Source organism: Podarcis raffonei, chromosome 12 (assembly GCF_027172205.1).
Source record: "Podarcis raffonei isolate rPodRaf1 chromosome 12, rPodRaf1.pri, whole genome shotgun sequence".
NCBI classification, from domain to species: Eukaryota; Metazoa; Chordata; class Lepidosauria; order Squamata; family Lacertidae; genus Podarcis; species Podarcis raffonei.
The window spans coordinates 49,895,046-49,911,265 of NC_070613.1; the positions used below are offsets into that span (position 1 = coordinate 49,895,046).

General features: G+C 44.2%; 1 protein-coding gene and 1 long non-coding RNA gene across 2 annotated transcripts in view; one reads left to right on the forward strand and one right to left on the reverse strand.

Annotated features, from left to right (window-relative positions):
* The window catches only part of TMC2 (transmembrane channel like 2), a 50,143-nt gene that overhangs the window by 19,668 nt on the left and 14,255 nt on the right, over positions 1-16,220 (forward strand). Inside the window, exons 8-11 of the mRNA XM_053410393.1 lie at positions 5,070-5,217; positions 6,904-7,092; positions 11,373-11,552; positions 13,210-13,362. Coding sequence (XP_053266368.1) covers positions 5,070-5,217; positions 6,904-7,092; positions 11,373-11,552; positions 13,210-13,362 — 670 coding nt within the window. The remainder of the gene's footprint in view (positions 1-5,069; positions 5,218-6,903; positions 7,093-11,372; positions 11,553-13,209; positions 13,363-16,220) is intronic.
* LOC128424339 (uncharacterized) lies at positions 4,363-10,460 on the reverse strand. The gene is made up of 3 exons (XR_008332987.1): positions 10,414-10,460; positions 7,457-7,521; positions 4,363-4,447 (listed from the first exon to the last, which is right to left on the reverse strand). It is a non-coding gene; the product is annotated as an uncharacterized LOC128424339 (long non-coding RNA).

Below are 16,220 nucleotides of genomic sequence, written 5' to 3' on the forward strand. Positions count from 1 at the left end.
GTTTTCAAACTCCTCAAGCTCCCAGTTGAGTTTTCTCTGGTAGCTGCTGCCACCGCCCCCCTAATCTTGCAGCCCTGGAGGGAGGGGACCTGGGATGCACCAAAGCAATTATTTTTTACTAATAAAGGCTTTGAGCCAGTGTTCTTTGCACTCCTTAGCCCACAACTCACTAGGGAACACAGGTAGAACTTCCAGCTGCCGTATCGTACACCTAGAGGCGGTTTTAGGGCAGTGCCAGCGGTTCGCCCACATTGGGTACGGAGTCAGAGAGGGCACCTTCTTAAAGCCTATTAAGTGCTTGCCCAGATTCAGGAAGGAGGCATGAGGGCTCTGACAGGGTCCTAGAGCCCTCCTTCCTCCTTCCCAAAGCCTGGCACCTCTTACCTGACTTTGGGAAGGCAGGGCGAGGGATGCAGAGGGTGTCAAATGTTGGCCTCACGCTAGGCTGAATGAATATTATTATTTTGGTCACAGACCAGTTCCAGCCCACATACAATATCAAGGAAGTCATAAAACACGATAGGGATACATTTGAATTTGCAATTGGGTATAACAGGGACACTACAGATATAGGTAAAGGGTAAAGGGACCCCTGACCATTAGGTCCAGTCATGGCTGACTCTGGGGTTGCAGCGCTCACCTCGCTTTATTGGCCGAGGGAGCCTGCGTACAGCTTCTGGGTCATGTGGCCAGCATGACTAAGCCGCTTCTGGCGAAACAGAGCAGCGCACCGTTTACCTTCCCGCCGGAGCAGTACCTATTTATCTACTTGCGCTTTGACGTGCTTTCAAACTGCTAGGTTGGCAGGAGCAGGGACCAAGCAACGGGAGCTCACCCCTTCATGGGGATTCGAACCGCCGACCTTCTGATCAACAAGTCCTAGGTTCTGTGGTTTAACCCACAGGGCCACCCGCGTCCCCAGTACAGATATAGCAACAGTTTAAAAATATATAAGTTAAAACTTAGTCACTAACATATAACCTAAAATTATCATTTAAAACCTTAATCATTATGATAGCACAGCTTGTTCCCTAAGTTTTATGGCAATTGCACAGAATTTGGCTACACTTAACATGATCTCAGGATCCTTGTCCTCTACCAGGGATTTTAGACATTGAAGTTCAGATTCATTTGGAGATTTTTGCATGGCAGGGGTAATAAATACTGAGCGTATATCCCCGTAGAAATGGCAGCATAACAAGGCATGAGAGACAGTTTCTACCTCCATCAAGCTGCAGGGACAGACTCGTTCTGCGTATGATTTACCCTTAAATCTGCCCTGCAATAAGGCAGATGGCAGCACATTGAATCTAGCGAGGGTAAATGACCGTCTGTATTTCGGTATTTGTAATTTTGACAAATAATTTGCTGGGGTACATCCTCTCCCATTATCTTTTATTGCTGGGTGTTTATTCATCTCGCTCATGTGGCATTGCAGTTCCACATCCCAAATTCGTTGGTGGATTATTGCTCTAGCTTTCTCATAACCTACAGCTATCAGGGCCTGTGGGGAAAAACCCAAGTTCTTAACTTTTCATGCAGTGTAGCTTTCCATTGTCTTAGGAAAGCAAACAACATCCTGCAGGATTCATCTCACCCGGGATACAGTCTGTTTGCACTACTGCCTTCTGGCAGGAGATATAGAAACATCAAGTCAAGGACAAATAGACTGAAAAACAGTTTTTACCCGAGAGCTGTGGCCCTTTTGAATGCTGTAACTCGATAGTGTGACCTGGGAGATTGATGGGTGTGGGTGTGGCTGGAATGTGGTTTGTTGGTTGTTGTTGTTTTGCTTTTGTTGTTTTTAAGGGATGGCATCCAATTTCGTTGCACTTGTGCAATGTTGCACGTGTGTAATGACAATAAAGAATCTATCTATCTATCTATCTATCTATCTATCTGGTAGGAATCCAGTAGGGTTAAGGGTGCCAACCCAACAAGGATAAAGATAAGTTTTAACCAATAATGGATCTTCAGAATCCGTATCCAAACGCTAACAGGTGACATAGCAACAAAGTCTGCACCTGCTACTCTGAGATCAAAGCAGTTTCCATGGCAGACCCCCTTCCCTAAACTTCGTAAAACCCAGGAACTCTTAAGGCCAACACACACTGTGTTTCCCAGACAGTCCCCTATAAATTACTCAGAGCAGGGGCAGAACTAGGCTTTATTTCACCCGGTTCAAAGACCAACTTGGCACCCACCCCACCCCATGAATTGTTCATTACACACAAATGCCACGCTTCATTGCACCACTGGGTAACCCATGTTATGAAAATATGCGGTTGCACCTTAGTTAAAAGCAACATCTTCAAATGCATTCAAGGACAGGCCCACATTAAAGCCCCCTAATTACAATTCCCACAAAAGAATCATTCTTTCCAAGCAGTGCTTTCTGTCCTGGCACAAATTGCTTATTGTTATCCGTAATTCTCTCCAATTCTGTCCCCAAGAAGCTTCTTGAAACAGGGCAAGTCGCTGCTCTCATCCATTCAGTTCTTTTCTTGGAGTGCTAACAAAGCAGTTCCATTGTCACTCGATGTAATTATTTTTTTAACGGCATCATTTTAGCAAGCAGGAAAGTGCACTGAAACCCCTGGCAGTTTATAAAGCTGATTTACTTCTATTTTAACTGCACCAGGTACACGGCGTGAAGAAAAGCTCCTAAGAACAAGCTGTTTTAAAAAGTGGATGTAGGGAGGAAAACACAAGCCTGAAGTCTCCCCTCCAGATTTTCCATTTGATTGGGACCTCCTGATAAATCCTACATTAAGGTTGTGAAGGAAGGCCCTGATCACCCCCCCTACTATTTTGATAACCCTGCACAAATGCTGCAAAAAGGGTACTTAAGATGCCTACCTGAAAGAAGACCTGGCCCACTGGCTTTGGTGCACCACTGGTCAGAGGTCACTCTCTCAAAAGGCAGGGGAGAGAGCCTTTCAAACGCTGAGCTGTCTTGCCTCCAGGTCCCTCCTATCACCAGGGTCCAGACTGCAATTGCCGTATCACCAGGAAGCTGATTATCCTTGCTGCCTAACATCTAGAATTATCATATTGTAGCAGCTAGGGTTAGGGCTAGTCCAGTGTTAGAGCCAAAATGCTCTGCTTTATTTTGTATTCTGTTCTGACTTCCTACCTTTCCCCATGATGTTTCATTTCAAATACAGCTTCACAGTTTGACTGCTGAACTGTGTGCAACTGCCAACATCAGGATTCTAGAATCCCCCTGTGTCTAGCTAGGCACTTGGAATTAATACGACTTAAAGTTTAGAATTAGAGTCATAAGAGACCAGCACGTTCTTTGAGTTCCCGTCCAACTCTTCAATTGGATTTTGAGCTCTGAGAGAGATTTGGGGAGTGTGGAGTGCCTTTGCACTCTGAGACAGCACTACCACATATTTTCATAATATGGCTTTGCCTGTGGTGCATTGAAGTGCGGCATTTGCATGTAATGAACGATTCAGACATGTGGGTACATCTCTGGCAAAGCAGTTCAGTTTTTTCTTGCAGTTTTCCCCTCGGCCAGGTACAGGACTGGAATTAAGCAGCAGGGAGGGAAAATGCATTTTAGGAGGGATTATAGGAAAGGGTTAAGCATCTCCTGCCCCGTCCCCCCACGGCCCTCCACAACTGCCTCCTCATCCTTTATAGTTAAACTGCAAACACAAGTTTGAAAACTCCAAGTTTGTCAAGGAAACAGAAAGCGTCACTATGGCGCTCCAAAACATGGTGCATAGATAGTCCCCTCTATGTGCAAATAGCAGCTCCAGAGGGAAAGTTTTTGTGGAAGCCCCAGCAGGAAATCTTTAAAGTTCCCGCTCCCTGACCATTGTGGTCCTGTTAGGGGCTCCAGCAGCTGCTATTAGGCGGGATGAAATGGTAGCCTCAGACAGCAGGTGCTTAGGGATGGGAGCAACAGGAAAGCGTTGGAGGACAGGCCTGGTCGTGTCACACACCCTGCCCTATACCCCCTAAGCTGCCTTCAGGTGTGCTAGCCTAGTACTGGCATTGACATAAAATTCATCGGCCAGTCTGGTTCAAATGGGGAGGTGCCCTCTTGTCATTGCCTCAGGCAGCAAAACATCTTGGACTGACCCTCTTTGAACTTTTGAAAAGATGTGTGCGGAATGAAACCACATGCTTAATGTCCTGTGGGAGTTTAGCCTTGAGTGACTTACGCCCACCCCCTGTGGATTCTTTGTGCAAAGAGGGAACTTAGTCCCAACAAAGTGGAAAATCAAGATGCACATTCATGCTTATCACTGTGGCGAAGGGGCACACATTTTCTCTTTGGCCATCACACTGGAATTCTGAACAAAGCATGCCTGGGTCACCTTACACATCCTTTTTCTTTTTTTAATGCTTCTACATAACATGTGAAGATGCCCTCAGCACACTATGGGAACATTTTTCCTGGCTTGCAAGTACATTGAAGGCTATCAGAAAGCTAAAAATAGGAACATCAAACATTTAAAGTGAGCTTCATGCGCCATAAACAAAGCCAGGAATAGATTCTTTATCTTACAACTCTCATTCCAACCCTTAATCCCACAAACCTAGCATTCGAAACTCCCATTGTTCTAGGCGCGTTTTGTGACAGGGGATTTCATTAGCGTGAGCAGTTTCTGAGTTTAGTGCTGCACCTAAGATTTCAGATTAAAACTGCAGAGTGGAAGGAAAGGAGGGCCTTTTTCTGCCTCCCCACTTCCAGCCACTCTCTGAAGACTGGAGAAGAGACCCTCTTAAGAATATGAAACATAAAATTGTGATTAAAAAGTTTAACCAAAGTTGTTTTACTGGTAGCAGCCTAAATTGGAATCTTCACATTCAGAGGCAAAATTAAATGACAGTTTTGTGGCATTATAAATGCACGCATGTAGGACTCCTGAATCAGCTCAACCTGATGTGTATTCACAATTATATATATTTGCTGCCTGAAATGCCCACCTAGAAGTCTCAAAGAGCTGTGCTGCCCTGGAAAACACAGACCTCTCTGCTCACAGGAGAGAGGCATCTAGTGGCTGAATAGCAGATTGTAAGCAACCGTATATGACTTTGTTGATCTGCAGAATGGCCCGGAATGCCCATGAAGACACGGGCGATGGGGATGATGCGAGCTTCATTTTTAGCTGGAAAATGTTCACTAGTTGGGACTACCTCATAGGCAACCCAGAGACAGCCGACAACAAGTTTGCATCCATTACAACTAGTTTCAAGGTAATCACCACCTTAACTTTCCCCTCTGCAGCAAGATCCCTGTCTCTCAAGATGCTACTGCATTGCACCTTTGGCAGAATTTCAATGAGGGAAGAATACTCATTTTATATAGCTAGGGAGTCACGTTTAGACACACTTTTGTGATTGTATCAAAAGCTTAATGGTGTTTTTTCTTTTCACATCCCAGCTACTGGCATCATCCATCAGTCTCCTCTTTTGCACTTTCTAGTTATCCAATTTCACAAAGGAAAGCTTGACAGTATTGTTGCATTGTACAGTGGAGGCTGATAACCCAAAAGACGCATTAGAAGCATCCTAAATTCTTTGTGGGTTTAAAAAAAAAATCAGTTTATGATTCTTGAACTGAACACAACCCATATAATAATGCAGTTGATTCAGATATTTCCTGCTTTCTCAGGGACAATGCCTAATACTACTAAACTTTAGCTTCTCCTTAACAAGCTTCAGTCTTTCTAAAGCTTAACTTTATTTTAAAATATTTATAGGGCTGCTTTTCAGAGTAAAACTCTCTCAAGGTGGCTTACATACCGTATTTTTCGCTCTATAACACGCACCAGACCATAACACGCACGTAGTTTTTAGAGGAGGAAAACAAGAAAAAAAATATTCTAAACGAAATAGTGGATATATGATTTTTGTGGTTCATGCTGTGGCCACAGACATGTGATCTGACAGTGAGTTTGGAGTAGCCCAATGCAAAAATCCTGAGGATCCATGTGGATCCATGCTTTGTAACCACGGAGGAGGGAAGGAAGGGGAACCATGGATCCTCTGCTCACGACTGCAGCAGATCTCCCCCGCCACCCGCAGGCATTCGCTCCATAACACGCACAGACATTTCCCCTTACTTTCTAGGAGGAAAAAAGTGAGTGTTATGGTGCAAAAAATACGGTAATAAACCGGCAATACTAAAGAAACCCACACAACCTGCCCAGAATATATAATATGATGTTAGCTAAAAGGAACGCCATAACAGGCAGAAAATATCGCTCATGCATGCATTGGTTACCTAAAACAAATAGATCGTCAAAGCCTTCCTGAAAGACCAGAGTGAGGAAGCTTTTTTAAAAAAAGTGATGGAAAATGCACTAAAAAGTGTGGGATTAAAAAAATGTGTTGATGGGACAGCGTATAACCACAGTGCAAGCAAATCGGGATGAGAACGCAAGCTTCACATAGCCTCCTCACAAACAAAGCAGAACAAATCCTCATTAAGGGCCAGTTATTGTCCAGCGTCCACATCAGATTTGTGCAAAAAGATGAATGCTCAATAAAGAGGTTGTCTTGAGGAGCCTCCAAAGCCATTGGGCCACCATGAAACAGCCCCTTTCTCCATTGTGCCCACCAATTTTACCAGTCACTGCAGCGGGCAACCAAGGAGGGCCTCCCCATTGATCTCAAAGTGTGGGTTGGTTGATTTGGATGTAGACAGTCCTTTAAATAACAAAGACTCAAACCATTCCAGACTTTAAAGGTTAAATCCAACACTTCAGTGCATCTTTGGGGCATATGGAATGCTTTGTTTAGAAACCACCAATGCATTTGTTCCACAAGCGGCTCCACAATCCAAAACACACTAATGGGTGGGGATTTATGTCCAAGCAAGCACATATATATGATCGGGCTGCAAAGCATCTCTCCCTGTGGCTTATTGCATTTCTTAAGGAGTCAATTGTGGATGAGCAAGAAAGCAACAAAGATGAGAACATCCATCTGAGAAGATTCCTGAGGGTTCTGGCCAACGTACTTATTATATGTTGCTTATGTGGAAGTGGCTATCTTATTTACTTTGTCGTTAAGCGCTCCCAGGCCTTTTCAAAAATGGAAAACATTGGCTGGTATGAAAGAAATGAGGTAAGAAGAGTGCAAGCATTTTAAAACTGCCTCAGTTGAGTCAAAGTCAATGTTCCGCTGCATTTCCCTGTTGTTGATTCCCACCTCTGGCATTTAGCAATATACTGCCTCTGAATGTGGAGGTTCTATTTAGCTATCATGGCTCACAGACATTGGTAGAATCTGGATCAGGCCAAAGGCCTATCTGGTCCAGCATTCTGTTCTCCCAGTGGCCAACCACAAATGAATTTGCTCAGCCTTTTTTTTTTTTTTTACATTTATAGCAATACACGCAAAGATAAAAACATGCCTCTTGTGTGCCCTTTGTTGCCACGATGGACAACACATGGGCCAACTCACAGCTGATTGCGGTCTATAGGCTTACCTTCTTTCTCCCAGAATTGTTCTTGGATCTGGCAAATCAGTTAGTGAAACCCTCAGATGGACAACCTGCAATGATGCAAAATAATTATGAGGGGTGGGGATTCAAAAGTTGTAGAACCACGTATTTTTCTTTGCTCCTAAAACCTTTCTGCTATAAAGCCCATGGCATCATTCTGAAAGCAAGGTTATCAAACTAAATATGAAGCCTCCTTGATCCCATTCTTCAGAAACACATATTCAGCAGCAGTGCATGGTCACCACAAAGAGAATGGTGGGAGCTTTGACCAATTTGCTCTGTATGCTCGCTATGCCATTAAAAAGCACATTTGAAATACATTTTCCCCCTTCAAATAATTCTGGGCATTGTAGTTTACCCCTCACACAGTTGCAATTCCCAGCAAACCTTAACAAACTACAGTGCCAAGAATTATTTGAGGGTAAAGAATGTGCTTTGAATGTACTTTATAGTGGGCACACAGCCTATGATAAGCAGCCTTCTTCCAACACTGGGCCCATATGTTTGTTGAAGTACAACTCCCATCATTCCCAGCCAACTAAGCCAATCACCAGGGATGATGGGAGCTGTAGTCCCACATCGCCTGAAGACCCAGGGTTGAAGAACTCTGGCCTGTAGTAACCTGACAAATGGAAAAATTCTTCCCTGCTATCATTTATATCCTCTGTCACCTCATGTAATGGGTCAAGTCAATATGAGGCAAACAGTACTGTAATTATTCAGCAACACCCTTTATCCGTTTGAAATCTCCCAGACCCTCACTACAGACACATTCCTCTCATGATTCCCAAGTTTCTGGGAAGCCATTGCCACAATTCAGACATGACACCACACCATGGTCAAGGCACATGATGACTTAAGGTGCCCATTTCAAGAGGAAAAACTAATTTTCTTTAACACAGCTTATGGCTAGGCTTTTGTACTGCAAAACTTATTAGCCTATTGAAAATAAGATCGGCACATCACAAGCCAGACCCAAGATTTAGAGTTCTCTGAATAGAAACCTAGTTTAGCATCTGTTCTTCCTGGTTCTCTGGTCTGTCCTCCAGCTGTATTCTTTTGATAATGATCAGCCTATATCCTGATCTGACCTAGAAGGAAATAAGCACGTTGTGGTTTAGGGTTGCTAGGCAACCCTGGGAAAGCTCTCATCTCACACACACACACACCCTCCTAGTCAAACAATCAAAAATTACTGGGAATTGTCCTGTGTGTATTTAAGCAAAGCCGAAGTACTTTTTTTCCCTTTTCCTGCCGCCACCCGCCAAACTGACCAAGCCACGATAGGAGTTCAGTACACAGGTAGAATTACAGAATTGTAGAGCTGGAAAAGACCACGAGGGTCATCTAGTCCAACCCCCTACAAAGCAGGAATCCTTTTGCTCAACATGGGGCTCGAACCGGTAACCCTGAGATTAAGAGTCTCATGCTCTGCCAACTGAGCTATGCCTTATAAAAGGTATAAAACTTTATTCCCCAAGTCAATAATTTCATTTGAAGATATAGATATTTGTGACGTTTGTGTTCTTACGCTCTCACACAGAAATCCTTACATTCATTTTAAGGAGCGTACATGCTCCTGCGCAATTCAAACATGTGGATTGTCTCCAACTTAGTCCTACTCAGAGTAGACCCACTGAATTTAATAGGACAAGGTTAGTCAGGCCCATTAATTTCGGTGGGTCTGCTTTGAGTAGGACTCACATAGGATAATACTCTGTATTTTTATTTAAGTCATACTACTTGTACTGGTATCCTTTGAGGGCACCAGACCCTCAAACCTGATAATATTCTACTTTGTTGGTTCACTTTTTTGTTGTTACTATTAAATTTACACCTTGCCTTTCTGCAAAAGGATACAGATGCTTTCAGAGCAGCATTGCTACTATTAATATCTCCCACATTCTATTCACGAAAAGCTTAGCCCAAGCACTGAGGCACATTTTGTTTGTTTAGAAAATATATAAACCGCTTGATAAAAAAAGCTCTCCAAGCAGATTACAAATAAAGTAACACAGCAAAATCCACAAACACTGGTGGTTTTCTCCAAGTTAAAAACTCAACACAACTTTAAATGTAGACAAGTAAATCAGGTGCCTGGGCATATGGGAACTGAAACGTTTTCAGCAAGCATCCAAAACAATATAGATATTGGATACTATTCCTAAGATACCATTTTTAAATATATTCAAAAAGTTCTGGTGCAATTTCCCTTTTCCCTATATTCACCTGAGGGAGAGAAAACTGAAGCAGAACAATGCATCCTGTCAATGCCCGGCAGTATGGGAGTGAAACTGCTCCCCTCCTGAATCTCTTGAGAGAAAATATTGGGCCTGGAGACAAGGCCCAAGACATTTTGCTGACTGAGGTGAAGCAGGTTATAGCGCTTCACCAGCACACAAGGCAAGCTGCATACTAGTCACCTCAAGGCCGGCTAAGTTATTTTCTGTACCTGAGGCAGAAAATCTAGCAAGGGTTACTCCTCCTCTCTGGCAGCAAAAATGTAACAATAACAAATTTGCTCTAACTAGTAATTTCTACCCTTCCATAACACTCAAAAACACCAGCCTAAAGTGGCCATCTCGCTATAGCTTTGTTACTGGAATTTTTATAATGGTTTGTTTCCAGTTAAATGGGACACCGCACCCCCCAGACTATCCCCCAAACCAACACCATTCAATTTTGTAAATACAGTGGTACCTCGGTTTAAGAACAGCCCTGTTTATGAACTATTCGGTTCACGAACGCCGCAAAATCGGAAGTAGTGTCCTGGTTTGCGAACTTTACCTCAGTCTGAGAAAGGAAGCCGAACGGTGGAAGGGCACTGGCGGAGGGAGGCCTCATTAGGGAAAGCGCGTTTCGGTTTAAGAACGGTTTCGGTTTAAGAACGGACTAATTAAGTTCGTAAACCGAGGTACCACTGTACCCCCATAAAAAATCACCACAGTTTTGCTGCATTGTATCTTGTTCAAGGTCGCATAGCCTTCACCTGCCCTTGCGCAGCAAAACCTTCAAATATTCATATAAAATCAGTCCTATGTCCGGATCGACACCGTTCCAACTTCATTTTTCTCAGGGAACAAAGGACTACCGAAGCGGGGGGGCTTGGGACATGAGTGAGGGCAGCCATAATCCCTGAAACGTGCGATAACTACACAGCAGCCTCTTGCACAAGAGATAATCACTGGCACCCTGGCAAATGCGTGCCAGACAGGTAGTTATCACATGGACAATAGCAAACCATCCAGGAATGGATTGGGTTCTCAGTCAGGACAAAGAAGTGTGAAACCCAGGAGCTTGTAAATATTTCCTTTGTATCACTTGATGGGTGTGAGGTGGAAGGCAAGGGAGAGATGGGGGCAAACCTGATGAACCAGTTCTTTGTGACATATGTATGATGTATCTATGATGTATGCATGATGCTTCAACAAAGGTCTTTATGGGAAAAGGGAAAACTTATAAAAAAGGAAGCATCCCTTTATTCAGGGCTTCTTCCTGCTTCTTCCATGTGGTGGGTGGAAGTCCTGTTGCAACAGTCTTTGAATAAAGATCAGGCCTACAGGCTGCTGTTTTGCTCCTTATACTCCTGGCTGGTATCTTTGTTTGGCAAACCAAGTGAGCCCAAGGATTTTCCTATAACAGCTTGGTGGTGTGAGAGATCTATCCTGCTTTGCCCACAGGACAAAGGCAGCCTTCGCCCTGCCTCCATCCCCGCAAATCGGAACGACCAAAGGAGATGCACAGGGCCAGCCCTACCATTTGGCAAAGGGAGGCAGCCACCTCAGGCAGGAGATGCTGGAGGCTGGGGACGGGTGTTGAGGGGCAGAACTGGTGCCGAGGATGGGTGTCAGCTCATTAATAACATTGAAAAATAACAAAGCTCTTTTTTTCGGTGTGACAGGTTGAAATTGTTATGTCCTTGCTAGGAATGTTTTGCCCTCCGCTGTTTGAAACCATTGCAAACTTAGAGGAGTATCATCCTCGGATTGGACTGAAATGGCAACTTGGACGCATTTTTGCACTCTTCCTTGGGAACCTTTATACTTTCTTGCTGGCCTTAATGGATGATGTCAAAGAAAAGGTGGGAATCTAAAAAGAATATCCGTACATTAATTCCCAGAGGGGTAGCTGCATTAGTTTGCTGTGGCAAAAACAGAAGAGTCTTGTGGCACCTAAGTAAAGCCAATATTGCCCCTGCTAGTGAGTTTATTACGGTTGTGGTGAGATTCAAACCAGTCTCTTCCCACTATATTATATCGACTCTTACTCTGTGGTTTGGATTCCCTGAGGAGAAAAGATCCAGACAGATCTATCTGCTCTGGAGCAGAAAGTGCAGCCAGGCTCACCGGAGATGAAATCAGTCAGTTAGAAATAAAGAGTCTTTGCTGAATCAGCAATTACAAAAAAATGTAGGCTGGTGTGGAGGTCTAGCTGCAGAGGAGTCAGTGACATCTGTAAGTGGTTGACAGGGCTGAGCCACAGAAAAGACTGAGCGTATTGGAAAATCAGATCTATTCATGAGTCAGAGTCCATCAAGCAAGGCAGGGGGGTATACGAGAGGCAAATAAACCCTCGAGCAAAACCAAGGCCTTGTCAAGACGACTCCTCTGTAGAAATATTAGCCAGTGTGCCCATCAGGCCCAAATGGAAGTGTACTGCATTTGACTAAAAGAATCCCTGGAAGGTCTGTCTGTCCCCGTTCAACATGACATGTCAAAGAAATGGTTGGAGAGAAGGAAGGAGACTTCTTGACAGCTATTCTACATGGCTTAGCTCTTAGGCTTCTTACACAATCTACCCCAAAGAGGGTGAATTATTCAGACCCCCGTGGCTGTGAGTCAGGTTTAGCACCGTTCAAAACTGGTTAATTCTCCATACACCCTTACCAAGATTCAAAATGATGTATGACTTCAGTCACACTTGCTATAGGAGATGAAACAAGGGATTTAAAACAAAACAGACCAGGGCTTTGGAGGGAAGAAGCCCTACAGAGCTGCAATATGTCTGGAATATGAATACTTGTTTGCACATCTTGACCCCCACATTTGACCCCTTTTCTCAGCCACCCTCACAGTCCCAGTGTGCACTGTAATGTAGCTAGCTGATTTTCATTCTCAACCAGTGCCTTTGGACTGCCTTGTCCATTCTGGCATATCTTCAATAGATAAAGTAAATGTTAAGGTACCCTTGCCCGAACAGGCCAGTCTTGCCAGACTCTAGGGTTGTGCGCTCATCTCACTCTATAGGCCGGGAGCCAGCGCTGTCCGCAGACACTTCCGGGTCACATGGCCAGCGTGACAAGCTGCATCTGGCAAGCCAGCGCAGCACATGGAACGCCGTTTACCTTCCCGCTAGTAAGCGGTCCCTATTTATCTACTTGCACCCGGGGGTGCTTTCGAACTGCTAGGTTGGCAGGCACTGGGACCGAGCGACGGGAGCGCACCCCGCCGCGGGGATTCGAACCGCCGACCTTTCGATCGGCAAGTCCTAGGCGCTGAGGCTTTTACCCACAGCGCCACCCGCGTCCCTTACATCTTCAATAGATAGCCCTTGGAAAATGCTTTCCAGGTGCTTATCCTGGATGGTACAGCTTCTCTGTTGTTGTTAACAACTTTTAACTGCTTCCATTTAAAGTTTAAATCATTTATGTCGCCATTATGAGGATGCACGTTTACCCAGCATACATTTAATGAGAATTAAATATGATTATTTTAATATAAATATGTCTTCTGTTGTAGCTGGTTGAAGAAGTCAGCATCAGGAACATAACACATTGGACCCTCCTAAATTATCATAATTCATCTGTGGCGAATGGAAGTGCTGTTTCTCTACCTTCCATGGATCCAGCCGATGTCCCTCGAGGACCTTGCTGGGAAACCACTGTGGGAATAGTAAGTCCTTCCACGAGACTCTTATCTTAGCATGCCTACAGGGCCTGGTAGCGTGAGCCCTGTTTAACTGAGATCAGAGCTACACAATCCGTCAAACTGAATCGTGTTGTACACCCATTTTGTACCATTTTGTAGCCTGAACTCATAGTGCAGGTGTTGGGAGTTGTAGTTCAGCAGCCACTGCAGGGCCAAACGGTTCCCATCATCCCTGGTCACTGGCCATGCTTGTTGGGACTGATGAGAGTTGTAGTTCAGCAACATCTTGAGGACCAAATGTTCTGCCATAGAGCCCTGTGCACTTCCTCAAAAGACGGAGGTTTCCAAATACAGTCAAACCTCGGCTCCCAAATGCCTCCGTTCTGGAACGTTTTGTCTCCCAAACACCAAAACCCCAGAAGTAAATGCTCCAGTTTTCAAACATTTCTCAGAAGCCAAACGCCTGACATGACTTTAGCTAGAGTGCAGGAAACTCCTGCAACCAATAAAAAGCCTCGCCTTGGTTGTCAAACATTTTGGAATTGATTACATTCGACAACCAAGGTTTGACGGTACATAAAAAAAGTGTCAGCAGTAGTATTTTTTCTGCTTTATTTATACGATTCCAAAACAGTAATGCACAAGGAAACATAAGGTTTGTACAACACGGTAAGCCAAACTGTGACTCACTGGAACCACCCAAGAGATCTCCCAGAGGAGATCTCACAGTCGCTTTGCTCCTCTTACTTAATCTTATTTAATCCCATGCCACACAGAGCTAAACCAAGGTTAGCATACCATTTGGACCCAGGCTCATGGTTCAGCTCTCTCCTCACTAACCACAGGATGCAGTTAAGAGCAATAACCAGGCCGCTGTCACCAGCTTCTTAAGTTAGAATACTGTCCGAGCTAAACTGTTCCTTCTCCTGTTCAGAGCTATCTCTTTCAAGGACCTCGTAGTCTCAGCAGTTGCACAAAGGTTCTTTATTTACCGGGTCAAGTGTTCAGTGCGCAAAGGTTATCCTAACCTAAGTCCAACACAATCAATAATTCAAATAGTCTAAGAATCAAAAATCAAACTTCATGACTCACCTTTCACAACAGATGAAATCTATATCACGGTCTTCTGCAGGCGCAAAACAGTAACTTCCTTATTGGTACTCTTTCCTCAGGGTACCTAACATCCAGCCCTTCTTTAATAGGACATTTAGGGCCCATGGTTTTCTAGATAGCAACCCTATGACTACTCTAAAGTAAGAACTCTCCTCCCACAGGACTGGCTCAAGTTGTTTTGGTGCCTGAGGTGAAGTAACAAAACCTTCTCACCCTTCTCAAAGTGCACAGACTAAGGCTGGCCAATTTATTTTGGAAAATACCACAGACAAGGCCTCTCCATAGGAATAAAACACAATAATAACAAATAACCCCTCAAGACAGCCTAAAGTAGCAGCAGCCTCACTTTGTAGACCTATGACTTAGCTATACAGTTGCAAATAAAACATTTTAAATATGTTGTAAAGTGCAATATACAAATGTGGCACTAGACGGCGACAGTGAGCTATGCCAAATTCAATGTCTTTTTAAAAATGTTTTTGAAAAAAGCATTTTCATCCCAACCACAGCTTTTATCCTGTGCAAAGAGCACTAGGAAGCACACAAAAATGGAGATTCTCTTCTTGAACCAACTGACCACTTCGGAACTTTATATCAACAGCAGATCTGGAATGTTCTGGAATCCCATCTCCAATGGTGGAGCTTTTCTTTCAGCGGCCAACCAAATACCTAGGGGAAGCCAGAAAGGAGGACACACACAAAAACTTATAAGGCTGATACCTTTGCATTCTCCTGGTCACATGACTAAAGACATTGGATATAGATGTGCTTTTCCACAGGAATTAACACCACAGAGATGTAGCGGTTTGGGTATGTGTAAGAAAATAACAACATAGCACCCCAGCTATTACCTTTGTGTGTGTGTGTTTTGTTTTCAGCTTGCACCATCTCCCACTGTATTTCAACCACCAATAGGCAGAGTCTGTAGGCTCCATTAGGAACTCCTCCTTTAAATTAAAAGCTTCCCCCCTGTAGCTTCAACCCATTTTATTGCTTCCTTGGAATAGTGCAGGTGGAAGATTAGTGCCAAAGTGCCCCTGATTGGGTCAGTTTTTCTTCCTCATTTGGGGGCCGGAGGGAGGAAGATGTATATAAAATTACTTCCCTTCAATTACATATATTTTTTCTCCATAAGAACAAAGGAGCGGCAGGAGATACAATGCAGCTTTGTGAATCTAAAGTGCAGGAGACATCTAGTGGTCACAGCAGAAATGAGAAGTAGGTTCCTGCAATGGACTCTTTCTTTTCCTGACCAGTAAGAGGGAGCGGTTTGAAGCAGAAGAAGTTAAGAACTTTGGGGATTTGAAAAAGAAAAGAGCACTTGAAAAGACAGTTGGAGAAGCAAGAAGGAGCAGGGCGAAGAAGGCTCCTGTTTGCCTCATGGTGGTCAGAGGAGTCAACTCCTAGGGGCCGAGGTCCCTTTGGCTCTGCCCAGTAAAATATTTGAGGGCCTTCCCCCAAAACAGTTGACGGACATTCAAATGATCAATTATGAGGGGTGGGGCTTACCGACCCCCCAATATTTTATTCAAGTGGTGCCCCCTGCTCATGGGGCTCGTATTTCAGAGAGACGCCAAAAAGACACACACACCACTGTCCTGCTACTTTATAGTCCTGTCACCAGCAGACAGATTCTTTGCTTGAGAAACACAAAATGTGTCCTGACCTAAAGGAAAGACATGGGAGTCTATGAGAGAAGAGGAAGAGATGGAAGCAGTAGACTCAAGGCTCCTTCTGAGGTGACAAGCCTGCATCTGGGCTGCGCCAGT